The sequence below is a fragment of the Excalfactoria chinensis genome, chromosome 17 (genome assembly GCF_039878825.1).
Source record: "Excalfactoria chinensis isolate bCotChi1 chromosome 17, bCotChi1.hap2, whole genome shotgun sequence".
Classification (NCBI taxonomy): domain Eukaryota; kingdom Metazoa; phylum Chordata; class Aves; order Galliformes; family Phasianidae; genus Excalfactoria; species Excalfactoria chinensis.
In genome coordinates, this window is record NC_092841.1 from 2,970,437 (window position 1) to 2,995,809 (window position 25,373).

General features: G+C 40.2%; 3 protein-coding genes across 4 annotated transcripts in view; all 3 read right to left on the bottom strand.

The window, feature by feature from the left end:
* TBCD (tubulin folding cofactor D) overlaps nt 1-5,830 on the bottom strand; it is a 101,897-nt gene extending 96,067 nt beyond the window's left edge. Inside the window, exons 1-6 of the mRNA XM_072351666.1 lie at nt 5,504-5,830; nt 3,453-3,503; nt 3,149-3,246; nt 2,100-2,201; nt 821-967; nt 37-92 (exon numbers count right to left, since the gene is read on the bottom strand). Coding sequence (XP_072207767.1) covers nt 37-92; nt 821-967; nt 2,100-2,201; nt 3,149-3,246; nt 3,453-3,503; nt 5,504-5,690 — 641 coding nt within the window. The 5' untranslated portion in view covers nt 5,691-5,830. The remainder of the gene's footprint in view (nt 1-36; nt 93-820; nt 968-2,099; nt 2,202-3,148; nt 3,247-3,452; nt 3,504-5,503) is intronic.
* Nucleotides 5,831-6,642: 812 nt separating this feature from the next.
* On the bottom strand, nt 6,643-12,954 carry FN3K (fructosamine 3 kinase). The gene is made up of 6 exons (XM_072351733.1): nt 12,492-12,954; nt 11,268-11,419; nt 10,342-10,433; nt 9,796-9,878; nt 8,825-8,947; nt 6,643-8,558 (listed from the first exon to the last, which is right to left on the bottom strand). Exons 1-6 carry the CDS (start codon nt 12,630-12,632, stop codon nt 8,220-8,222), a joined length of 930 nt encoding a protein of 309 aa, XP_072207834.1. The 5' UTR covers nt 12,633-12,954; the 3' UTR covers nt 6,643-8,219.
* Nucleotides 12,955-14,007: 1,053 nt separating this feature from the next.
* On the bottom strand, nt 14,008-20,986 carry LOC140260088 (ketosamine-3-kinase-like). 2 transcript variants are annotated; one of them, XM_072352060.1, is made up of 6 exons: nt 20,753-20,986; nt 18,788-18,939; nt 17,703-17,794; nt 17,110-17,192; nt 16,600-16,722; nt 14,008-15,879 (listed from the first exon to the last, which is right to left on the bottom strand). In XM_072352060.1, exons 1-6 carry the CDS (start codon nt 20,969-20,971, stop codon nt 15,541-15,543), a joined length of 1,008 nt encoding a protein of 335 aa, XP_072208161.1. In that variant the 5' UTR covers nt 20,972-20,986; the 3' UTR covers nt 14,008-15,540. The 2 variants fall into 2 exon arrangements, with proteins under 2 accessions (XP_072208161.1, XP_072208162.1); XM_072352061.1 differs by having other exon boundaries at nt 20,725-20,887.
* Nucleotides 20,987-25,373: the final 4,387 nt, after the last annotated feature.

Consider the following 25,373-nt stretch of genomic DNA (forward strand, 5'->3'; position numbering starts at 1 on the left):
TTTTTCCCCTTTCTATCAAGCACAGCAGGGACTCACTTTGAAACCAGCACAGCAGCCGCATCTCGAGCCTTATCACTGACAACCAAGTAACACTAAAGACAAAAGAAAACTCATTGTAAAAGAATTCAAACATGCAGATTTAATAACACAGCTACTGAACTTTACACATTACTATGTAATATTTATGTACAAACACTGCACTGAGTTTAAGACAGTAAAAACAAAAGAATTTTCCATTTAACAAACAGTATCACATCCAGTTTCTTTCAAAGCAAGTTTACCTTTATTGAAACCCTACATTGCAGTCCCATTTGTGCTACTGCATTTCTACGAGTGATGAGCCATTTAAGTGCTGCAACATTAAAAAGCACCAGCTGTTCAGGTGTTTGTGGGAAAGGGGCTGTTCATCCTTATCTTAAAGAGATGACACATTAACCACTTTGAGTTTATGCCAAGTATAATTTTATGACTTCTGCTAAAAATTCTTCAGGCAGTCACAGCTTCTTCACGTGTTACTCACCCTGACCAAACACTGAATTCCCATGTAAATAATCACACTTGGCTTTCAGAAAACTTAGCTGATATTTTTAAACTCTCAAAGCTGGTAACACAGTCGAAGGCTCAGACTCCTATCAGATACTCGTAAAATATTTCTTCAGAGAAAAAAAAGAATTCACACTCACTAAAGAAGTGTATAGAAACGATTCTAAAATGGTCATGTTTTAGAAAGCACACCAGCAGTGTTTGTTATACACTGAAAAAAAGAAACCAAAGAAAAATGCCACGTTTGAGCATATTACACACGATGCACTATACTTACTTTCGCTATTTCAAGTATGCGATCCATCGTTGGCATACGAGAATGACCTTCTTCAGAAACAAGATTTCCATCAAACCGAGCCAGATCAAAAGGAATCAAGCATATCATGGAGAGCCATAATAAAAGCATGTAACGAGTTTCCCAAGTCTGGAAAAGAATAGTCAAGATAAGCACTTGGTTTCCTGGAAGGTATTCCAACACGGTGCTTGGAGCAAAAAGATCGACTAACTTCCAAGGAACCTTCAAACTAGGAAGACAAAAACATTGAATCTGAAAGTTCTGAAACAGCAACTGAGACAGAATCACAAGAGATCCCAAGTAGGAAAACTAGGAACGTTAACCGACCCTCCCTCTGAAGTCCAGGCACGTTACTTCTTTCCCAAAGGGAAACTGTGCTTCCCTATTTCCCTGCTTTCTCCCCTTGGTGCTTTTGGTCCTGTCACACAGGGAAAAAACAAAATGCAAACAAACAAAAATCCACCATAAATTAGCAGGGAAAGTGACTCATCACCTGGAGTAAGAAAATGTACATTCTAAGACAAACACAACAGGAAGAGACCTAGCGAGAAATACTTTCTGCTTCCTAATCTAGAGAAAAGCACGTTGTTCTTCCTAATTTTCTACATATTCTTTTCACAGGCTTCTTGAAACAACCTGAGGTGTGTTTGCAGAGACAGATAAATAAGAAACAACTTCTACAGAGCCTCTACAGTAATAAAGATTAATATGAACTACATATATAACAACTATGAAAAGTAGTATGAAAAAGATTAGTTTTGTGGCAATTGCTATTTAAGAAATAAGAGCTGTACAACTAAACCAGCATCAACAGTAAAGATGATAGAAAGAATTTATTAAAAATCTGTTTGCATTTAGAGAAGCAGCACACTTATGGTCTTCATATTCACAGCTTCTGCTATCTTTAATAGATAACGATCACACAAATTTAATCAATCTTTACTAGCCTTTTGCAGTTGTATTTTTTTCCTCAATCAAAAAATATAACAATATGAACTACAGTATTTGAACTCATGCTGCAGAAATTATTTGCTTGTACGGTGTTTCAACCAACACTTACTCAAAACATTCCCAGCTACGCTGCATTTTAAATAAGTGGGATGCATGATGAAATCTTGATTTTTGCATTAAGTCTCGCTGTTAAGTTAATGCTGCACAGGGCATACCACACCTTTACACACTATTGGGGTTTTTTGAGAACAATTTTCTACATTGTTCTGCAGATTTTTCTGTTGGAAGACGTAGTATGGCAGATTCTTACCTCACAGTCTTTTGGATTCTGGTCTGCAATCATATCCAAAACAGGCTGTAGATCAGTGACTTCATGAGGAAACAGTCGGAGGAAACGTTTGTATCCTCTCACCTGTAACACAGTTTCAAAATTCAGTAAGCCATCTGCCATCAGGAAGCACTGAAGAAAAGACCCACTGATGAGTTATTAACAATATATACAATACAAAATATATACAAACCCTGAGCAATGAGAACAGAATTAACCTCGAGATTTTGGCATTTTTACAAACTTAGTAAGAATTCATGAAAGGATGAAAACAAAACACGGGACCTCCAAAGACTGTCTAGTTTAGTTCCTTTGCGCAAGCAAGGTCACAGAATCACAGAGGCTGGAAGGAACCTCTGGAGATCACCTAGTCCAATCCCTATGCAAAAACAGGTTTCCTAGAGTAGGAAACACAGGAAAGCATGCACGTGGGATTTGAGTATCTCTGGAGGATGAGAGCACACAGACTCTCTGGGCAGCCTGCTCCAGTGCTCTGCAATCCTCAAAGGAAAGAAACGTTTCCTCACGTTTCCTCATGCAGCACATTGTCCAGGACCACGTCTATTCAGTAGGGTTTGGAGTAGCACCACTGATGGAGACTCCACAATCTTAGAGTAATCAATTCCAGCATTGAATTCTTATAACAAAAAAGCATGTTTTAGAATTTCAGATGGAAATTCCACAATGTAATTCTTCAATGTGCTTTAGCTTCACTCTTCTTTTTAACATTATGACTCAACGCTCAGGACCTTCCAATCCACATCTTAATGCATTCTGACATCGCCTTTTACTATTCTTTATCAATAAATAGGATGAAGTATCAAGGAAATGCTGCTTTCCCCTCACAAAAAACCCAAAACAATCTTTCACACTACAATTTAAAAGGTTTTACTGCATTACTCAAACAATAATTACTGTTTTCCTATTTTTAAACTAACACATGTTTTCAAATTACTTAAACAGCAAAGAAAGATAATGGAAATCTACATACTTTCAGTTATAGAATATTTAATTTTGTGGGGTTTTTGTACCTTTGTAATGATGTAAAGAAATTTAAAAGCCAAGTGAAAAAGCACAGGCGGAGATGCACTGTCTCGTATTACTTCCAGCAACATATTCATCATCCACTCTAATGAAAGGAGAGGGAAAAAGAATGAGAACACATACAGTTGGACGGCAGTTTCTCATACTTCTAATAGTTGGGAGAGAGGTACCAGTCATACAATATATCTAATATTAACCACAGCAATCTTGCAATGCATGTTTGAACTTTGTAGTTTAACAGATTTTCAAATATAAGCACAAAAATTGTTGTGTAAAAGATGACATTCCTACCTAAGTGGCGATCCAGCAAGTGAGGCTGCTCCTGGTACTTGTCCATTATAACTGAAAAGAAGGAGATACCTGTGATTAATAATTCAAATTAAAGGCCCTTAAAGCCATTAATTGAGAGAGAGACACTTCTGATTCTTGACTGCTTTAGTTTAAGATTTCAAGCTAGCTGTTGCCACACCTTTGGATGAGGTCAAAGAGCAAAAGAACAACAGAGAAATTAGTGTAAAAATACAAGAGCTCTGCAGTAACATCATTTACCTGTAATGAATGAAAAACTCTCTTCCAGCAGTCTCTCAAATTACTGTTAGATCAAAGTTATACTTCAGAAAGAGATCATTAAATGATCAACATTACCTGGTGATCACCTGGGTCATTTTAGGTATTTAGCCAGAAAATTACATTTTAATTCAACATCTTAATCTTTTATTTTCCTGCATTTGTTTCTCTCACAAACAGTTTTGCTCTCTATGCCTTCCTCCTTCTCACATCAGGCTCAGGTATGACATAATACAGCTTCAGCAGTGCTACAGCTGACCACTGGATGACACTGCACAACCACGTTCAAGACATCAGCTAGTCCAACAGCATCCTTGCACTCACTTGTACAGTTCCAAAGCGATTCCACAGTGCTGTCTCCTATATCAAGATGGAAGCCTGTATTCCCCACTATCATTATTTTTCCATTATAATTAACGATATCTGAATTGTGTACAAATAACAGAACCACAGAATACAAGGAATTCTATCTACGCTCAAGAGACCTGTGTCAAAATCCTCTGAAATCGATTATTACTGCATTGCCTGCATGTAGATTAAGATAACTAACCTTCAAATTTATAAGTCACTCATTTACCCTGTCATCACATTGGGGACAATCGCCTATGAAAGGTCACTTAATAATTTGTAACACTACATATTAGAACTGCATTTTGAAGACAAATAGTGCCTGTCAGTTTCAATGAAGTTTCAGTCAAGTTTCAGTTCTAAGCAACGATATGTTCTGATACCTACAATACAGCTACATCCCCCACCTTCAACTGACACATTCCCAACAAGTGCACAAGGCGGTTTTGCAGCAGGTAGCAATGAGATTTTTCTCCCGAGCATTCTTGATAGAGCAGAGATGCATGCGGGAAGTGCTCAAATACAGCCTGAATAGACAATGATGTGCAAGTGAGGCATGGCAGCACGATCAGCTGGACAAGATGATGGATTTTCAGCAGCTGATGACTTTAAGTGCTTTCCGACTCCATCATCTCTGCCGTTTCACTTATGAGACTGGATATTCATACCACGAGTGTTCTTACTACTTCCTTCTGAGCAGTTCTGTTTGTCATCAGCCTCCTCAGATGGACCACTATCAGCTGATTCAATGGAGTAACTTCTGCTGGGTCAGATTTCCAAATCTGGGCTTTCCTGGTTTATTGCTGGCCTACCTGGTTTTGTCAGAAGCCCAAACAAAGCAGGACAGGATTCAGCAATTTCATCATTTCTCCAGAAGCGATACAAAGCGCTGACCCACTTCACTTCATTTTAGATGCACAAAAGTAAGTTTTGCAAGTTACCCGGTCAGGACATCGCCTCAAATACAAAGCTGGGCGCTCTATGGGCCATTTGCCTCAGACAGCACCAGATGAACACAGCTGTGCTAGGAGAGCTGGGAGGTCCGCCCTGCTGTGGTCACATCTGAGGCTCAGAAATAACCCCACGTGTGTGCTGTTCTTCATGTTTGAGAAACACGAAGGTTAAAACCATTACATTATGGCTTCCGAGCTCAAAACGGATGCATTTAAGAAGGAGTCGGGTGCAAAAATGACTTTATGTGGCAGAAACTGGTAAATATTAACTCGGCTGCTTTCTGTGCAGGAAGCGGGAGGTTCCACACGGCTCAGAACTCAGGGCCCGTCAATCCAAGCCCGGGGTGGAATCCCAGAAAAAAATAAATAAAACTGAAAATCCCAACTACCTGTTGAAAAAAGTTTCAAGGTGATAATTAACCCACGATTCTTAACTCACAAACAAACAAAAGACTAAACCCATCTGTGCCTTACCGATGAATTTCTCCACGATCACCTCCTGGGCCACCGGGTCCCCGTACACGCTTCTCAGGTTCCCGAGCAGCTCACGCACCTCCTGGCTCTCGGTGAAGCTCTCCAGGATGTTTCCCCTGGAGATGACATCGGCCTCCCGGCTCCCGCTGTCCTCCGAGCCGGCTCCATCCGTCTCTCCCACAGCCATGGCCGCCACAGCGCTCCGCCTCACAGCGCCGCGTATCACAGCGCCGCCGCAGCCGCGTTACCGCGCTTAGGCCGCACCCGCCCCACACACGCGGCTCCGAGACGGCGGGCGGCGCACGGAGATGGCGACAGCCCCGGGATCCCGAAACACCCCCCGGATTGCCCCGGCAACCGGCGCAGCGCTGCTCAGAGCCGGCCCTCCAACTACGGAGCGCCGCGCGGGACCAAAGCAGGGACGGCACCACCCGTGTGCGGGGCGGGGCTGAGGGAGCGGGCAGCCGGGAGCGAGCAGCTGTGCTCCGCTATGGAGCGGGCAGAGGCTATCACGGTCGTAACAGCTGAGGTTAATTTGGCTTAAAGCGTAGGGCATAGGTTGCAAAGCGCAAAAAGGAGTTGCAAAACGCTGGAGTGCAGCGTTATCTGTAACCACCGCCATTTCTTAATCATACCATGAGGTGGGGAGGGTAATGGTCGACTCTTACCTAAAGCACAAAGCTGTAGCTTTCAGCATTGCAGAGAGGGGAAGAGACACAAGCAGGTTCATCATTCCCGGAATGTCCCTGAGGAAGATGTACCACATTTCCACCCACTTCCCTCCCCCTGCACCCCCAGCTCCTTTTTACCCCACAGCAGCTCTACGCGGCTGCTCCTCTCTTGGCACACTGAGGTCAGAACCTAAAGCAGACACTGAGTGAAGTCTCCCCATGTTATCCTTCTGCTTGACAGAGCACACAGCCCAAGGAGCAGGCCGCAGAGATGCTGGGGGCAGTTGGGGCTCCCCCAGAGGTGCTCATTCATTCCCTATCGGCTGCAAAAGAAAATACAGGGGGAAACTTCAGTCAGCACAGGACAGGCGGTGGTTTCTCCTTCCATACTCAAATATCCATCTTCAGGATCACATTCATTAACACGAAACACAACCACAGAAGGAAAGTTCACCATACACCCGGGTTCTGCAACACAAGTATTTTATTGGACAACAATCAATCTTAAGCTCGTATGTATTTTCAGTGCAACGCCTGAATCGCACACATGATCAAATGCGAGGACTCAGCACTTCATTGTTCTTTCAGCTATAATTTCAACTGTATTCTCACACTATTTCTCTACTTTTCAAGCTGTATCAAGTGTTATAATCCCACCAACTGTAGCCCAAAATCAAGGAAGTAAAAAAAATATACATATATTAAAAAATTGTTCTGTTATTTTTAGATAATTTAATTATTTTAAATAGTTTAAATTACAATAATAATAATAATCTACTAAATCTTCATGGCACATCCACTTAAACCAAGTCATCTGCTATTTCTGAATATGATATTTGGGGTATTAGTCACTACAGCCACCCGAATCCTGCACACATAAGTTCTACCATTCTTAGTTCCTTAGGCCTTTGTTGGGCCACATTACTTGTTTTTTTACTACTTTTCCTTACAAAAATAGGTCTCTAACGTACCCTAGCTCACACTGTACACCAGCACCTTTGGTGCACAGTTTTCTCCTCACATCCTCACTGCCCATTTTCTATAAAAATAGAACATCAGGAATACTAAAAAAGATGAAGCCATCCAGTTTGACACTGTTCCCCCAGTAAAGCAGCACTGGCAGAGCCAAATAGCTTTGCCTACTGTACAGTATCCTCTAAAAGTGAAATACATCAGGCACCAACCAACACAGCAAAATTGATACTCGCTATGCAAACAAGCATCCCTCCTACTCTTTGCTATGTCTTCACAGTTATTTCAATGTTCCTATCAGAGCATTACACACAATAAAGCCTGTTAAAACTACGTTATTATCAAACTTATGGCAACAATCCATTTTCTGACCATATAATTAATTACCAAGGAACTACAGCAGCATCTCCTTTAAGAAAAACTATTCAGCTGAATTTCTCAGAGAAACACAAAAAACCATTTAATTACATTAAAATAAATATTAGGAATGCTAGCATCAGCTGCAGTCTGAAGGACCCTGCCTACCTCCAAATCCAAAAGAGAATGTTTTTATTTTCACATTCATAAAATCTAACACATTTTGAATCATAACCCTTACATAGTAAAGAAATGAAGACAAACATAAATAGTAAAAGGACCAAACAAAACAGAAAACTGAAGCAAAACAAAACAAATGGAGGGGAAAGCTAAGAAACCAGTGATTACTTCCAGCACCAGACCCACAGCAGTAACTCTTGGTAATGAGACCAGCAGATGTGGTAAGCTGCAAACAACTGTGGAAATACAGCAGAAGTGATACTCTCTATACAGAATAAGGTTGACTATAATGCTACTTCACAACCCAGCGGAGTCTTCATAAACAGTGCAGCTTTTTTCTTTGTATGAATCTGTGCTAGTAAACTACTATAGTTAAAAAATAGGCAATCAATCACTTTTAACATTTAGTGAGGATCAAAAGTATTCTAAGCCTTGTCGTGTGTTTTATCATCAGCACTGATTCCTAGTTTGTGTTATTCTGATAAGCAGAGGCTGCTAATCACTTAGGTTTGAGAAATTACATAGTCCCTGTCTGCTTACTTTAAGAGTTTTTTCATTACATTTATGGTAGATCCTCTGTACCCTGTCCCAAAATGGTTCCAGTGGTTTATGTAATTAAAGAGCTGATACAATTTATTTCGTTTCTCAAATCCTGGAGCTTTGGGTATTTTACTATGATAGGCTGAGAAAAATGAGCTGCTAAACCCACCAAACATTCCAGCAATGGCCAGTTCAAACTCTGAATGGCCATAGAAGGAAGCAGGGTCAAAGATAATTGGCCCAGAGTCATCCTCAGCCACATTTCCTGCCCACAGGTCCCCATGCAGCAGAGCAGGAACAATTTCTACATCAGAAAACATTTCAGGAATCTTCACCTAAAAGAATATGAACAAACATGTAAAAATTAAAGAGCTTAAAACAAAATTGCAGGTTTATTTTCATTAACTTATTTAATAAAATAACAAAAAAACCCTGGAAGAGGAACATGAACTATTTCAGCTGCGTTGTTGGACCAGCCATGAAGCTGTTACTGTTGCTCATGAAAAGTTATGTAAACCTGTTATAAAGTATATTTAAAATTCCACTGATACATAGCTTGTAACATTCAAAAAACCCCACACATTAAAGATACAGTTCATACCTTCAGCTGTGACCAAAGCTCTCTTGCTTCTCTGTCTCCATAATCTTTTTCAATCAGATCCAGTTGAGCCTGGAGTCTGTGACGAATAAAGAAAGAAGGCCAATCACTCTGCCATTCATTCACCTGGAAAACATGATGCAGGCACTGTTTTAAGATATGTTAAGATACGTACAGTCAGTGCATATGAAGTTGTTTGATATTGACATGATGTTGGTATTAGACATGCTAATTAGAATTCTATTAGACATTCAGTCAATGGCTCAGTCTGAAGTGATGCCTTCTTCCATGTCTAAGTGAGTCTGACTTTCACATGTTGTCTGAGTTGAGGTTCTCCCTATTTTCATTCATTGACATTTTCTTAAGGTATTTTGGAGGTATAATTTCTGGTGAGCCCATTTCAGTTGTTCCATATTATATCCCAAAGCCTTTCTGGAAATGCAAAAGGATTTATTTTTATTAGCAATGTGTTTCTAATTTGGTATAAAGCTGTACTTAACAAGGTCTTTCAAATAGTAGTACACTGATTCAGTTAATTAGTAGGATGAAATTCAGTCATGCACAGTCAGCAAATGACTGATTTATCTCAGAGATAGTTCCAATGTCTTAAGTGACAAAGCCCTCTAAGAACAGTGGATTTTGCCATTTAAGATCTATGTTGTAGGAGTTTAGAAAACCAAAAACGAAGACATGGCTGGGGAAGAGATGCTTATTCTATTATGTATCACAAGGCTAAAGAATCATCAAATAATTTCAAATTCTTATTCAATCCACTTATTCAATCCACTCTATTTACTTGTTACATGCTTGGTAGCAGGTTACACACATTGAAGAGCCATCATATTCCCTTCATCATCAGGTCAAAATGAAGCTGTGAAAGCAGAACTGTTATCCTAAAGCTGAAGGCCAATGAAACAAACCTTTATCTAGGGAGTTTACAGAACCATGTCACCTTTCACAAACAGGCAACGTACCTGTGGTATATAACCACAGCAAGTGGCCTTATGGAATCCAAACTTATCCACATACTGAAAATCAGAGCAACTGGCTCCTTTACCTAAGAAACATAAACACAGGCAGTTTTGAGATCTCTATATAGTAAGGCTTGCAAACACAGGGCTACATTTCAGATGATAGGCATAAAAAAACCAAAACCAACACGTAAGCATGGGCAAATAAAGTTACAGTTTTCTTACTGTCTTAACACCCTCTAAAAATGGAAAGAACAAGAATATAAACATGTAAAAATTAAAAAGTTTGTTTAAAAAGCTATTGTTTAACAATAAACTCAATAAAGTACCACAGCAAATGAGAGACTAAGCCACTCCAGTGCTACCCATATGAAGTGATTGTGAAGTTGATGTCTACAAGCATAAACTGAAACTGCCAGCTAGTAATGAGTATTCTTGACAGAGCTTAGTAACTCAACAGTGTCCTAGTACTGACTGTAGCCAGTATAACACACTACTGTACCACAGCCAAATTACTTTTGTTTCAGTACACAAAAATCCATACTTTACCAATTGTATTTCCTTCCTTTCTCAATTTCTCTCCAAGTTTCTGGTTATAAAGATGAAGATCTGCTATCTGCTCTCCAAGCTTTGAAGAATATCTGGAGGATGAAAGAACAAAACAAAACTGAAACTAAACAAATGAACAAAACATTACAGGAAAAAAAAATCTCAATTAATTATGACCAAGTGTAAGGTTTGACATTTGCCAGACATAATGAACTTCACAAGTACACAACTGGGAGCAAATAACTAGACAATAACTCTGATTAAATGTGATAGTAAAAAAGAACATAAATTATGTTCTTGGGGAAAACAACAAACCACCCACAAGGTTGCATGCATAAACATAGAAACTCAGTCTTGGTAAATATTTGCTGTATTGCTGACCAAGTGTTGCGGTTTAACCTGATGGACAGATATGCACCATACAGCCTTTACCCACACACCCCACAGTGGGATGGGGGAGAGCATCAGAAAAACAACAACAAAACTCATAGGTTGAGATAAAGGAATAGAATTAAGGGAAAAATATTCATTATAAAAATGTACAAAACAAGTGATGCACAACATAATTGTTGTATGCAATGTAATGTCAATGTTAAAAAAACCTGCTGACTTATACCCAGCCAGACCCTGAGCAGTGCCTCCCACCCCCACTGCTTCTATTTAGTCTCTTGTGTACCCCAGCCTCCTCTCTGCAGGGAGGTGTGAGAAGCTGACAAAGTCCTTGACTTAATGTAAGCGCTGCTCTGCAACAACAGCGTTATCAATGTTATTCTCATCTAAAACACGGCAGCATACCAGGTACAAGGAACAACATTAATTTGTTCCCAGCTGCAATCAGGACAGGAAATGTAAGTTATAAAAAAAGTATCAACATACTGTATATATATATATATGTATATGTATATATACTCAATATACAGACATACTTGTTGAGGTGCTTCATCTTTAGGTACTCCATGACAAACATTGCTCCTCCTCCAGGAAGGTCAATTACTTTAATAGGCTGAGGCACTCTCACAATATTGGTTTTCTGAATTGCTTCTAAACTTGCCATTTCCCCCTCAAACATTTTTCTAGCCTGTCAAGGAATAAGAACATCCTTCAGCTAAAATAGAGATATTTGCAACAAGTATTTAAGGAAAAAAAAAATATATGTATATATTGTTTACAGATTTAATACAGTTTGCTTTATCTTGGTAAAAAGAATGCAGCTTTCAATCCATACAATGAGACTTCAGTACCTTATTTTGCTTATTTTTCCTCATTAATTTTCGCCAGTTTGTTCCAGGATAGCAGGGTATGTAATTTTCTGCCTTGAACTCCCAGTTGTTTATGGAAATAAACTACTCAGACATAACAGGATCTCTAAGGATAAAACCCAAGACTTCTTCCTTCAACCCACAGTTGGCCACTACTAAACAAAATAAAAGACTGAATCCTTAAACTGGTTCTCATTTCCATACAGGTCAGTGGCCACCAGATGAGATAAAAGTACAAAGTCCAAGCCTGTACTCTGCATTTTTGAAGGGAAGATGTTGTTCCAAGCAGCTTTAAGGCACTTTAAGATATTGATATAGCAAGTTTCTGCTGCATTGTATTGAAAAAATAAATAACCACTAATTGAATACTGTATTCATTTAGTAACAGAAAAGCCAAGAGCTCAGCCTGAACTTTAGCAAGAATCTTACAGTAAAAAAATCCAACCAACATGAAGTTTGAAACCTTCACAGCTTAAAACAAACAAACCAAATCAACCGAGCAAAGAAACCCCATGAATTATAGCACTGACATTCTTTGTTTCGTCCCTTCCCAACCAAACATGAAAAGGAATGCAGTGAATGCAAATTCAGCTTTAGTCTTTTCCAAACTAAGTGCTACAATAACAGCTCTGTACTCAGCCCCTTGTTTACATGTAACAATGACAATTCCTGTTGTTGATTACTATCACAATGCATTAAAAATCTCATTTTCTCATTAACTAAATTCACTGTTAATACTTGATGTAAAGTAGACCACAGATTTTAACAGAAAACTGAAAGCTGAAAATAAAGCCTGAAAATGCAGAACTCTAAATCATCAATCATCTGTTTTTAAGAGAAAAGCTCTCTACATACAATAGCATTAATAGTTAAATATCTGCTGGCATTAACCTGAGGCTTGTGGTTGATTTTAACAAATACTCGTCCACTGTCTGTTTCATAAGCTTGGCCTTGGCTAATACATCCTCCTCCCGAGCTCCCAAATGCCTTCAGAACTGAAGTTTTCAATTCTGTTTTCAGGATCTTCTCCATGGTAAATCCCAGGCTTCTGCAACTGTGTCCTGCTAAATCCAGTGCAAAACAAGATTAAAGGTTTGGGTCCTTCTTTCACTGTCACGCTGCTCTGAGGTATGAAGGGCTATCCAAAGAAAAAAAAATAGCAGCAAAAAAAAAATAGTTAATCCAGAGATAATATTCCAACGTGCCTCCCCTCCTGTCCCATCAGCTCGAATAGAAGAAAAAAAATATTCGTGGAATAAAACGGAGAGGTGTGTCCTGGGTCCTTTCTCAACAGCGCTGAGAGCTGCTGGTATTTGTAGTTTGAACCCGCTTTTCTTTTTTAAGCTCTGTTTGCGTCGGTGGAAAAGTAATTCTTAAACAAATCCACTAGGGGGAGTCTACACGCAACACTACAAATCGCGCTGCGGGTCTTAAAGACACAAGTAACAAATGTTTAGTCTGCTGTTAAATAGCGCTGCTGACTGTAAGTCGGTCAAGACAAACATGGACAAGAATTAAGAGGGGTACTATAGAATATTCATATATAAAAACAAGATATTACCTTACAGAACTGGAACAGTTTCGTCCTTCGGTTTCTCCAGCAGCTCGCTTTCAGAAAAGATCTCATCCTCTTCTCCATCCTCTAGTTAAACTTAAGAAGCAGAGCTGTGGTATCCATGGTACAGTTCTGTTACACTCCATTTCTGTTCCTCTTCACACTCCCCTGTCATTTCAAATTGGTACTTAAGACAGTTTAAAAAAAAATAAAAGAAACTAAATATGCTGAAAACTAAAACTCTGCAGAGCTCTTCCTACCTGCAGAGCCCACGTACAGTGCAATTCTCCTTCAAACAAAAATACTTTTTGTTCTATTGCAATAAGATGATCTCTGAAAATTTAGTATTTATCGTTCTTGCCTGTGACTGCCAGAAAATCCACTTCTGTTATGATTAGAAGGTGAGAAGTTCAAAGTACTTGAGTATTTTAAGATAAAGACATTGAAGATTTCATAAACCCAGCAACTTTGTTCAGTAACTTTTACCTTTTTATGAAGATATATGATAATGAGCTATTAAGAAATCTAAACAGATTGATGATCAAAAAAACACTTCAATCAGCTGTACTATGGAATGTTATGTTTGCACAATTGGTATAAGGAAAAGGGCACAGTGAGAACAGATCTTCAGCAGTACCCAAACAGCAGATAAAATACACACAGCTTAAAAACTTAATATGAATGTTTTCTTCAGCAACATGGTACTCCAAAATCTATGGCTGTGCAACCACCATTGTCTTTGTTGGCCATTATGTCCAACACTCTGGGGATTTAACAGGGTGGACAAGGAGCTCCCCAAGAATGAAAGCAAGCTGTAATATTTTAATTCAGGCAAGAGAGACAACAATAAGCAACAGGAAAAACTTTTTATTGTGGAACAAGACAAAAGGAACAGCTATTCTACCGAGCAAGGCTTTACAACTTTTTATTGCAAAAGTTCAGCAGCCAATGGGTGTAGTGGTAGAACTAAGCAAAGTTATATCGAGTGATTGTCTTCTCCAAAATTGCTTCCGATCCTTACAAATAACTGCAAAACCAACAACCAGAAAACTTGCACTGATCTTCCAATATCCAGTGAAAATATTTTTAATTAAAACCATTCCCAAACACTTGAATTTCACGTTAGGAATCATCATCTCACCTACCTGGCACTCCTGCACTGCAATTTCATTACCACCCTACACCAAAAACAGCAGGGTTACAGTTTTAGTATTATCCTGCAAGTACAACAAGCATCTAATCTGCAAAGCTAGCATTAAATCCTTTCTGGCAGTGATGAAGAGTTGCTGCTCTGTAAGATACATTTTAACTTCTTTTGGTTCCATGTCTCTCACCCCTAGAGCTACAAAGTGCACTTAGTGGGTACTGAGAAAAATAAGTTAACCTAGGGCACCTGTAGGCTAAACTATATAATTTATATGAGGAACATACCACGATTTGATAGCATTACCCTGTGGGCAATGACAGCAATCAGAAAGCGCACCTTTCTGTTAATGAGAGAGCACATCCTCACATGATGTACACAAGTAGAGTGTCTTACTAGAGAAAACCTGCTCTAAGAATCTGTGCTATTAGACAGGAGCATAACTCAGAAAACAGCTTGTTTCAGTGAAGACAAAATTACTCTAGGTGGGAACTGGCTGACTGGCAAGCACAGAACAGCTTACAGCAATGCAAAATGCATGGCCAAAATAATACAGATTTCCTACTGCTTTTCAACAGAATGAGTAGTCTCCACTCAGTGACATCACATTAACAAAACAATTAGCAAGTCCAAATCCCTTTTTACAGTTTCAGTTACACAACTGTCTTCTTGGCTGTCCAAATACTTTGTTTATACTGTTTCCATTCACCTAACTGGGAATTAAGACTTGAAAAGATCTGAGCGGTCCATCATGGAATAGGCAGAAGGAACAGCAAAATCGGAGCAAGTTTTCAAGCCACCTGCTCAGTAATTAAGAAAAGCAGATTTCTATTTCGCAACCACTCCTCTAATATTTTCCATTAGGGTACAAAAACTATCCCCAGCATTTCTCTACTCTTAAAGAGCAACTGGTCCCTAAGAAAACTTCCACATAATTTACACTTGAGTGCTTTGATTTCTATTAACTTGCCTAGTCTCAAGCACACAATGCCTTCTTGACATCAATGGATCTTTTACACAGTCAAATAAGCTCCTTCCTTAGATATTTCCCTCTCCATCATTGCTAAAAAGGGATGAATATTCTACACCTGGTACTCAGTAGGACTCTCAGATTCAGGGTCTTAAGCTGAGCAATGGGGTCAAGGACATAATAGCTATTTTAACATTGCCACCCCTGCAGCTGCATCACCAAGTGTGCGGTTTTCCAAGCAACACAGGCAGCATTCTGCTTGAGCAAAATATCACTTCACCAGATTTCTCATAATATTTAGAGAAGACCCTCTGTACCCTGAACCAAAATGGTTCCAATGGTTCATGTAGTGAAAAAGCTGATAAAGCTTTAGACGTTTTTCAAACCCTGGAGCTTTAGGAATTTTACTGTGGTAAGCAGAGTAAAAAGAACTGCTGAAACCACCAAACATCCCTGCTATTGCAAGCTCATACTCTGAATGGCCATAGAAGGAAGCTGGATCAAAGATAATTGGACCAGAATCATCCTCTGCAACATTTCCTCCCCAGAGATCTCCATGCAGGAGAGCAGGAACAATTTCCACATCACAGAACAAACTGGGTATCTTCAGCTGCAGGGGAAGAAAAGCAAGACAAAGCAGGAATAAATTGGTGAATGATTATAGAGTTTTATCCACATAGATGCAAAGGCAGCCGAGCATGAATTCAACTTGCTTAAAAATCAGTTTAAAAAACTACGTTGGAACAACATAGAACCTTATCAACAGAGATGCAGATAAAATTAAAAGAATTTCTACTTTTACACAAAAGGAAGTTGATGACAACCAGTCACTGAACTGTTCAGGTGGTTTTTTAGCATTCAAAGCTTCAAAATGTAAAACTAAATTCAGCATCATAGCACCTAACAGGTTTTAAAAATAACATGAAGCAAACTCACTTTACCATTATGAGAAAGCTCAGGATAGTCCTGACAATCTTGAAAAGATTTCTACAAAACACCCAAACGTCTAATACTGCAGTCACTTAATCAGACACAAGCCTTAAAGAGCATGCAGAACAGCACTCCAAATATACAGTTCTCATCACAAATGTTTTTGAGGCAAAGAGAAACGTGAACTTGACCTAGAATTTCCCAGAAAGTAAGGCCAAATGGCATTTGGCACGCATTCATTTTAGTGTATAAGGTGACTTGCAAAAGCCAGTGAAACAGACTAAAAGGCATTTTAAACTCTAAAAGCTGGAGTCCTCAGTGTCTTACCAACAGCACTGAGACATACCAACAAGAAGGAATTGTTCTACAAGAAAATCTAAACAACTGAGAGTACTTTTACCTGAAGTCGTGCCCAAAGTTCTCTTGCTTCCCTGTCTCCTGAATTCTTTTCAATCATATCCATCTGGGGCTGGATTCTTTGCCTGGCAAAGAAAGTCACCCAGTCTGTCTGCCAGTCATTCACCTGAAGGAAGAGGATTGCAGATGTTGGTTCTACACCATGCACAGCTTTTCTTTTTTCAAATATAACTTTGGAGGAATATACAACCTTTATGCTGAAAACACCCTGAATAGTAAATGTTACAAATGTAATAAAAAGTATCTTGAAATGTTAAAATAAGGGGAAAATACTTTTCACTGAGCAATAAGATACAAAAAAAAAAAAGATATAGACGTCTAATGCATCTGTATGTGGTGTCCAAGGCACAACTTTCTTCTGCAGGCTAAACAATGCTTTTTCTTTTTATAAGGTCATATATAAATGAATTTCTATTACAATATTTATGGCCCTTTGTGCATTATTCAAGGCAAAATAAAATACATTCTATCACTCTCATGAAACGCAACCTACCTGTGGAAGATAGCCACAGCAGGTAACTGTATGAAAGCCAAATTGATCCACAAACTGGACTTCCATTTGCCCTTGCCCTTTACCTTTCAAACCAAAGACAAAAATCCAATACCAATGACAAGATTCTAAGCATCTAAATTACAAACGGACCTTAAAAACTACACAATGAAGGGTACGAAGATTTTCCTACTGAGATTTAAAAAAAGAAAAGCATGTTAATATACTTTTTGTTACAATGGTTGTTGCTGTCAGTTAACTTTAGAGCTCAATGTACATTAACTACATTATAAAGTCATCATCATATTTTGAGGTATTATATCTGCTCTAATAGCCTGTCCTTGTAGAAGCCATGGCTCAGAGTTTCAAGGGTCCAAATAAAATACTCATTTTGCTTACAGAAGTCCAAAATAAAACAAATGGGGGAAAAAAAATACCAATAACCCCATCCCCACTCAGCCTGGGTGTTTCTTCCACAAATATTCTTAAGACATCTTTAGTGGAAGAAGAAAACGCGTCCTGAAACAGTAGAAGTTAAATTAACTGCTTTGTAGATTATTAACTAGGTTAAATTCATTGACAGCTGTGTACTGTACCAACTGTGCTCTCTTCTTTCTTCAGCTTCTCTCCAAGTTGCTGGTTATGAAGGTGGAGATCAGCCAGTTGTGTTCCAAGTTTTGATGAATGCCTAGAAACAAAAGTATCCTCAGCCAAGAAGACAAAACCCAGACTCTTCTTTATATCTGTCACTCACTCAGCCTCCTTCTCTCTAAAAAGCTGATAAGACCAAAGTGTATAATGGCCCTCATTTATATTCTTTATAATTTTTAAATAAAAGTTTGCCCTCTACACAGTTTAGAAAAGTCCTGCTGTAATTACAAACAACTCTCACAACCAGCTGCCTCCCATATGAATAACACTATGCTACTTCTGTCTCTCACCTCTCACATCTCTCCCTAGTTCTAAAGGCACTATCATTTAAGGCAAGGTCATTTCTCCATTTTCTTCTCATTAACACAGACCATAGCTATCCCCTAACATTTGTACATCAGGGTGTGCATTTGAACTCTTCTTATTTTAGCAAAAACAACAGAATTTCTGCTCTTCCTAAATAGAGTTCACTGAGTTGTCTTAACAAATCAGAAACTGAGCTGGCTGCAGAAATTCTGAGACTGAAGCAGGAAGTCAGCTATGCCCATCTCCCTAATGAAACTGGAGGGAAATACATATCAATATTAGCTTTTAAATTACTCAGTAGGGCCAAAGGCTTAACGCCATTAAAACCGATGTGAGAACTACTGAAAAAATAAAATGAAATCCGGATGCAATCATGGTTGGAAGTGGCTTTCCATTTTCATGATAAGAAATAATAAACACTGGTTCCTATATCAAATGCAAGTGAATAAAACAGCTGACTAAAGAAGTAGTTTACCTTACTGTAAAAAACAATCTATGATTTAAAAATAATTAAGAACTATAAAAATACAGAACAACACACACTTATGGATGTATTTACTAGCTAAAGTATTCTGGTGTATTTTATATAGTTCTCTGCTATATAAATTCCTAGAGGAATCTTGACTTGACACAACCCCCACCCCCTCACCCCCCAAATAAATATTTAATGGCCACGGCAATCAACGCTTCTGACAAAAGAAGCGACGATACTGCTGTGTTTTACCTGTTTAAGCCTCTCATTTCCAAATGTTCCATCACAAACAGGGTACTGACCCCAGGCAGGTCTATAACTTTGATGGGTTTAGGCACTTTTATTGTCTCTGTTTTCAGGATGGCTTCTAGACTCGCCATTTCTCCCTCAAACATCCTTCTAGCCTGTCAAATATCAAAGGAAAGCATTAGTCTCTATTAACACCAGTCACAGGTAAGAAAGATTATTTCATAAAACCAAGGTTGTAAACATTAAATAAAAACAAGAAACAAGTAGGTTAATGCATGTACAAGGCAGAGATAGAGCCAAACAACCCCATCTGACAGCCAGTTTAGAATTACAGATTTAACTTCATAAAGTGATTTAATTGAAGGGACATAATTGCTCTACCAACACAAAAGCAACTTCCTCTGCTTACAGCTGAAGGAATGTAACTCACATATTCGAAACATAAGTGCTATTTCATTAACTGATCATGAAGCAAATGACTAGAATGACTTTGAGTAACATCATTCCCTTGCGTTGCTTCACTGACATCAGTGGCACCGATCACATGAAGAAATACTGCTCTAGAAGAGTTACGCGGAGTTGCAGAAGAAGACACATGGGAAATGGGTAATATTTACTGAAAGTAAAAGCAATGAAATATAATGAATAAACCAGAAATGGGATACAAGCCCCCCATTATTAATACACAAAACAGTGATAGGACTGTTTACAACAGACATCAAAGTTAAAATTCCACAACCTAAAGATGATCAAGAATGAAATACTGCTGTAATATCTTTGTTCGGAGGAAGTCTGTAAACACTGTAAGTCCATCTACATCATCATAACAGGTGAAAGTGTTAACTTTGATAGTTTAAAAAAATGGCATTTTCTAGAGGATTTTGTTTTTTTAAAGAACCTGCTGAAATACACCCATTGCTGCACACACTGCACAGCATTACAACAGCTTGGCAACGTTTGCTTTAATCAGCATTTAGAATCCAGACACGAGCAAAATACTCACAATAAAAAAACCCAGCAATTACTGAATAGAAGATCTTTCCAGATCTTTTTCCATGGCTCTATCTTGTAATGAACCGCACTGAATACCCAAACACACCCTGAACAAAAGCCTCAATAGAATGGCTGTGTTTCAATTCAAAGTGTCTGCAGCTTCACACAGGGCAGCTCAGCCTGTCAGTGTTCTGCTGCGTTACCACCTCAGTGCATTGATCTTCTGTTCAGTTCCCTGATACAACAAATTGAGAAGCACCTATAGGAGCAAAACAAACTTTAAAAAATACTTTTTATTACTAAATGCAAATAGAAGCTCTTTGGTTAGTGCAGTGAAACTGCACTTGGCTGCCACAAGCACAGGGTACCCGTAAAGTAAATTCCACCCAATCTTTATGTTTTTAAACAAGCACACCATACACGCATGCTGCACTGTATCATCTCTGTCAAATGCAGATGGTTATTTTCTGCAGCACCCGGTAGTGGATACTGAAAGGACAAAGCAGAAAGCCTTGGACAGCAGTGAAATACAGCATTTATCGTGAAAAGCTCCTTACTGAAGGAAACGAGTGGTTCTGTTAGCACAAATTAACACGCACACCCTCACTCAATAACTCTGTACCTGCTCCAGCTCGCTCTGGACACTTGCACAGTGCGTGCAGCTACAGCGATGCCGGCATCACTCCTGCCAACATCCCAGCCCAGCAGCAGCGGGCACAAGCCGGCAAACGAAGCAGATCCCCAGCAGCAGCCACCTCCCGCACTCCAGCTGCTCACCCGCTACCGCCTCAGCACAGCCGGCCGACCTCCCCCTCACAAACAGGCCGGGCCGAGCCCAACCAAGTCCGCCCACCTTCAAGGAGCGGCCGCTCTCACAGCAGCCCGCGCAACCCCCGCGCCGAACCAGGGTCCCGACACACGCACCCCACCCTCAAAACCCTCCCCACCTCCGGCTTAGAGTTGCTCTTCACATACACCCGGCCGCCGTCCGTCTCGTAGCTCTGGCCCTGGCTGATACAGCCGCCCCCGGAGTGCCCAGTAGCGCGGAGCACCGCGGTGCCCAGCTCCCGCCTCAGCGCATCCTCCATGCTGCCTGCTGCGGCCAGAACCGAACTGAGCATGCGCGGAGCGGCTGCGCCTGCGCCGTGCGAGGAGGGGCGGAGAGGAGGGCGGGGCCTGCAAGATGGCGGCCATTGGGTGAGGGGAGAGGGATGGTTGGGCGGGATGGCGGCTGTTGTGTGTGGCTGACAGGAGTGGGCTGGATAAGAGTATTAGAGTCCTGAGGGCGATGGGCCTTTGCTTTGTATATCAGCTCCTCTGCAGTCCGTTGGTGTTGGACATGGGTCAGCGTCGGTCTGAAATAAATCGATAAATCCCTTTTCTTCCCATTTGGACTTGTTACCTATTGGGGTGATGGTGAATTTCAGTTACTGTGTAGGTAACTTTGTTAAGTATTTAGTCAACCTTCTCGAAATTACAAGTTTCCAAGTGTAGAAGCTGGAAGAGGACCGATCTTTTTTATTCATGTCTCAGTCTGAGGTGTATATTCTGATTTTACAGCATTTCCTTAAACGCCTGCGGTCTCGCTGGTTGCAATAGAAGGACTGAATTTCCTTCTCCCCAGCAATGTCCCTACCTTTCATTTTCAAGCTTTCCCGTATGTGACTTCATTTTATTATTTATTTTTTTAAAGCCTCACTTTCTTTACAGAGAAGCTGATATTTCAGAGTTTGGCAGTAATTCACTTCACAGTCTGTGGATGTGATAATGACAGGTTGAATCCCAGTGTCTTCATCAGAACCAGGGATAACAAAGTACCGCGATGGGAATAGAAATAGAATATGTTTTTGCACACCTGGATTCATTTTCATTCCTGAATTTTCATTTTTGACGTACATTGGCTCTCCTGAGTGCATGTAAAAAATATCCTTAAACCTGCTTTGCAAAGGTTGGGCTCAGGTAACTTCTATGGCTGTTGAAGAATGACTGAGATGATGCTGAAGGAAACCTAATTCTTCATGTGGAGTTGAAGCAGGTAACATGGAAAAGGATTCCACAAAGCTTTATTTCAGCCGTCTTATTCAGAGAATAAAAGAGTCATGTTTTTCAAGAATTATGAGATTTGGAAGGATTTAAAGCGACCATCACTGGGTTGGTGGTTTTTTTTTTGGTAAATAAATGACTGCAATTTATTTGAATTTCCAGTTGTTGTTTGAAGGTTTGTTTGAAGGTTCCTTATTTTGACAAAGCATTTAAATCTATTAACCATAAATTCTAGTTGTTTCCTAATGGAATTAAAGTAGAAATTAATGGCTGTGGTTCAGTCTTCAACCACTGTCAGCAAATAGTCACTAGAGGACAACATAAGGAGCACAAAGCAATTGCATTTAGTTCCATAGAATTTAATTGGATTGTACTGCTTTCCGATTGCATCTGGTCAGATAGGATGTAACAGAAGTTTGGCCAAAACTGTAATGTCAGACTCATTACATGGTGGACATAATGTGGGGGAGGAGCTGGCAGCATGCTTTGCAAACTAGATATCAAGCGTTCTGCAGGAAACTCAGCAGGACCCACAAGACACAGCACTCCTAAGGGCACCACGGGCCGTCTTTGCAGGGGGCACTGGCTCTCAGCTGCTGCAGGTGTTGGATTTGGGAGCTGTTTCCTCACAGGTAGTCGTGCAGTTCTAGCTTCAAGCTCTTTGTGATCAGCTGCACGCTGCCTTTGGCCTCCGTTCCACAGATTACTGTCCCCATTTGAAATAAACCACTGGCTGCAAATGCACTTACTGAGAATTATAACACAGCCCTCAGCCTTGTACTGAAATTGCTCATGCACTGCAGGTCTGTATACCACAAAAGGCATGTAGCATGTGGGTTGACTTTGCAATAGTCCTTTCTTGCCTGCCTCCACTCTTCCCCCTCCCACCCCTGTATCATTCATTCCTATTAGAGTATTTTGAAAAGCTTGCAGTAGGCTACTGAACCCACCCACTTTCCTCTGCACTGCTGGGGTTCACCAGCAATATTTATCTTGTTCTGGTGCCTGCAAAGATCTGTAGCGGTTAACCTAATGTTTAAAATAGTATTTCTTTCTGTGGAGGAGAAGATAACTGGCATGCTGGGCTGCAAATTATTTGGTGAGTCACCGGTTAATACACACGTCTTGAACAGAAAAGCACTGCAGCTGCTAATTGCTGTTTACAGCTTGACATTATGTGCAAGAAAAGGAAAGGTAATTGGTATATGCAGCCTTTCATTAGGTGGTTTATGTATACAAGTGGCAAATATGCACAGGGGTTTTCAGACTCTGCATCTGTGCGTGTATAAGTAATATGCCGTGGGCTCTTTTTGTCTTCTCTCCCACATCCATGGATAAGCTGCGGGGGTGGATCAGGAAGGATGTAGGACTTTCCATCAGAGAAAGAGATGATTTATAAGACAGTCATTGTTAGAGCTCTTCTTTTTTTTCTCTCTAAACATAATTTGCCCTGAGAGAGAAATAAAATGAAATTCCTCAAGTCATCTGTGTGAGCAGATCAGTGGAAATGAGCTGCAAAGTTCCATGATCAGAGTAAGACTGACCTTAAAAGTGCAGTTTTGCCATCGCTCTGATTATGCAGAAGCACTGAAAGCCGGGCTTCCGTGTGTGTTTACTTGCAGAGCTGATGCCTCCGTGGGCATTCAGAAGTTTCTGATGTCATTTCATGGGTGTGATGTGGGGTGGAATCTGAGTGAAAGTGAGAAAATCGCCAAAGGGTTTGTTCTTGGTACAGAAACAGGAATCCGAGAGGCGTCTGTTGTTCTGGTTTTGTTGCTGTTTTTCCCCAGGGATGAGCTCTTAGGCTTCGTCTCCCTCTGTTTTTGATACAGCCTTTGCCTTGTTGCCGCTGTGTTTGATTGCTCTCAAAGTTCTGCCTCTTCAACAGCCTCGGGAAGAACATCTTTATGTATATAACTTTAATAATGAGAAGGTTTTATGTTCTTTGTGAGGGTGAAACAAGATATTAAGTGCTGTGTCCTGCTTGTGCTGTTGTTTTCAGTAAATACAGCTGCCATTTGGATGTCTGAGAGTTTCAGTTGGTTTTTTTTGCTTCATTATTAATCCTGACAAAGGTGACATTTGCAGCTGTGACTCAGGCTTAGCCTACTTCTCTATGGCACAGTTAAAGAGCTCTATATGTATCACTATACATTTAAATCACACTTGCTGCTGCCCCTGAACAGGTCGTCTTGGTGCTGCAAAGTGGGTTACGAAATGCCTTTTCTTCTCTGCCATTCAGCCAGGTGATGGGTTAAAGATTTGTGGGCGTATTCGGGTTTCCCGGTTCCTGTATAAAGTACAGCCACGAGCTGCCCTCACAGTAAACCTGGGCTTGGCACAGATTGGCTCTAAACATGATGAGATAGAAGCGCGAGATAAGGGGAACTAGTTGGGAAATGGAAACGTTTCAGAAATCTCCTGTTTGTGGCATCAAAACAGGTCCTTGAAAAGCATGAGTTCGTCCATCTGTAACAACTGATCAGTGATGAGCTTCATATGAAAAGAAGCTGAATTTACAACTATAGGGTTATGCAGATGGTTGGTTGTTTTGTTAATTTCTTTCTCTCTTCTTTAGTGAACTTCATGAAAAATTAAACACAGTTTCAGTAGAGCAGGATATAGTGATTAGTTTGTACTTAATTTCTCTTTTCTTACAGCATCTCAAAGCACTCCACTGAGAGCTGTGGTTGAAATCCCATGACGCTCCTTTGTATTAGCTGTGGCAAATAGCTCTGGGAAGGTGAGGCAGAAAGAACTGGAGTGAGCTGGCTGAGTTCATCAAGGAAATCTCTGCTGGAAGTGGGATTGGAGCCGCGTTTCCTGATGCCCAGGGCTGTACTCCATAGCAGGAATACAAAGGACTGCTCTGCATGCGTTTAGCCCATTTAAAACAGAGATGTACACCCAGATGATGCATCAGGAAGAAGAGCACGCATCTCCGTGTAGAGCTTCGGCAGTAAAGCCCCGGAGCCTGGGAAACTGTTGTTTGTTGTTGTAAATTATCTTCCCTACTTCCAGCTGGACTTTGGGCCCATCGAGTAATGACTGGATTATGAAGAACACGTAACTGTTGGATGCAGAAGTGCAGCAGTAGGAGGGATTGTCTGTCCTGCTCTGGGCATGGGCTGTGCTGATGCCCATGGCTGAGCACTGCAGGGTGCTTTGCAGTCCTTTGGGTTGCACAGCACTGGCAATAGCAATGAGAGAGACGGCGCTGTGAGCTGGACTTGGCAGCTTTCTTTGCAATTATGAAATAAGCACATGATGAATTTTTTGAACAGATGAGTAACTTGACTTTATCCCATCCATGCAAACAGGTTTTCTAAGAGAAGGACATGGTTTTATATTGAGCAGAAGTACAAGATACAGACATATATTTCAGTGTAAGGTTTATGTTTGAGTGTAGGTAATGCAGAAGAAGTCCAGTGTGTGTGGTGTAAACAATATTTGCTCAGAATTAAATGTGATTTGGGCAAAGCACGTGTGTATTTGTGGGGGTTTTCAGTACAAAAAGGACCAAAAGCCCTTCTGTCAAGCTGTCATTTCTATG

Bases quoted from the DNA above. Each gene is read 5' to 3' on its own strand.
- FN3K (XM_072351733.1), bottom strand. From the start codon at position 12,632: ATGGAGAAGATCCTGAAAACAGAATTGAAAACTTCAGTTCTGAAGGCA. The intron at 11,420-12,491 runs GTTAATGCCAGC...ATTCCTTGACAG, and splicing joins AAATCAACCACAAGCCTCAG to GCTAGAAAAATGTTTGAGGG. The intron at 10,434-11,267 runs GTATGTCTGTAT...TTCATCCTCCAG, and splicing joins AAGATGAAGCACCTCAACAA to ATATTCTTCAAAGCTTGGAG.
- LOC140260088 (XM_072352060.1), bottom strand. From the start codon at position 20,971: ATGGCCGCCATCTTGCAGGCCCCGCCCTCCTCTCCGCCCCTCCTCGCA. The intron at 18,940-20,752 runs GTATGTGAAGAG...GATATTTGACAG, and splicing joins GAGACGGACGGCGGCCGGGT to GCTAGAAGGATGTTTGAGGG. The intron at 17,193-17,702 runs GTACAGTACACA...TTGGTTTGAAAG, and splicing joins GAAAGAAGAGAGCACAGTTG to GTAAAGGGCAAGGGCAAATG.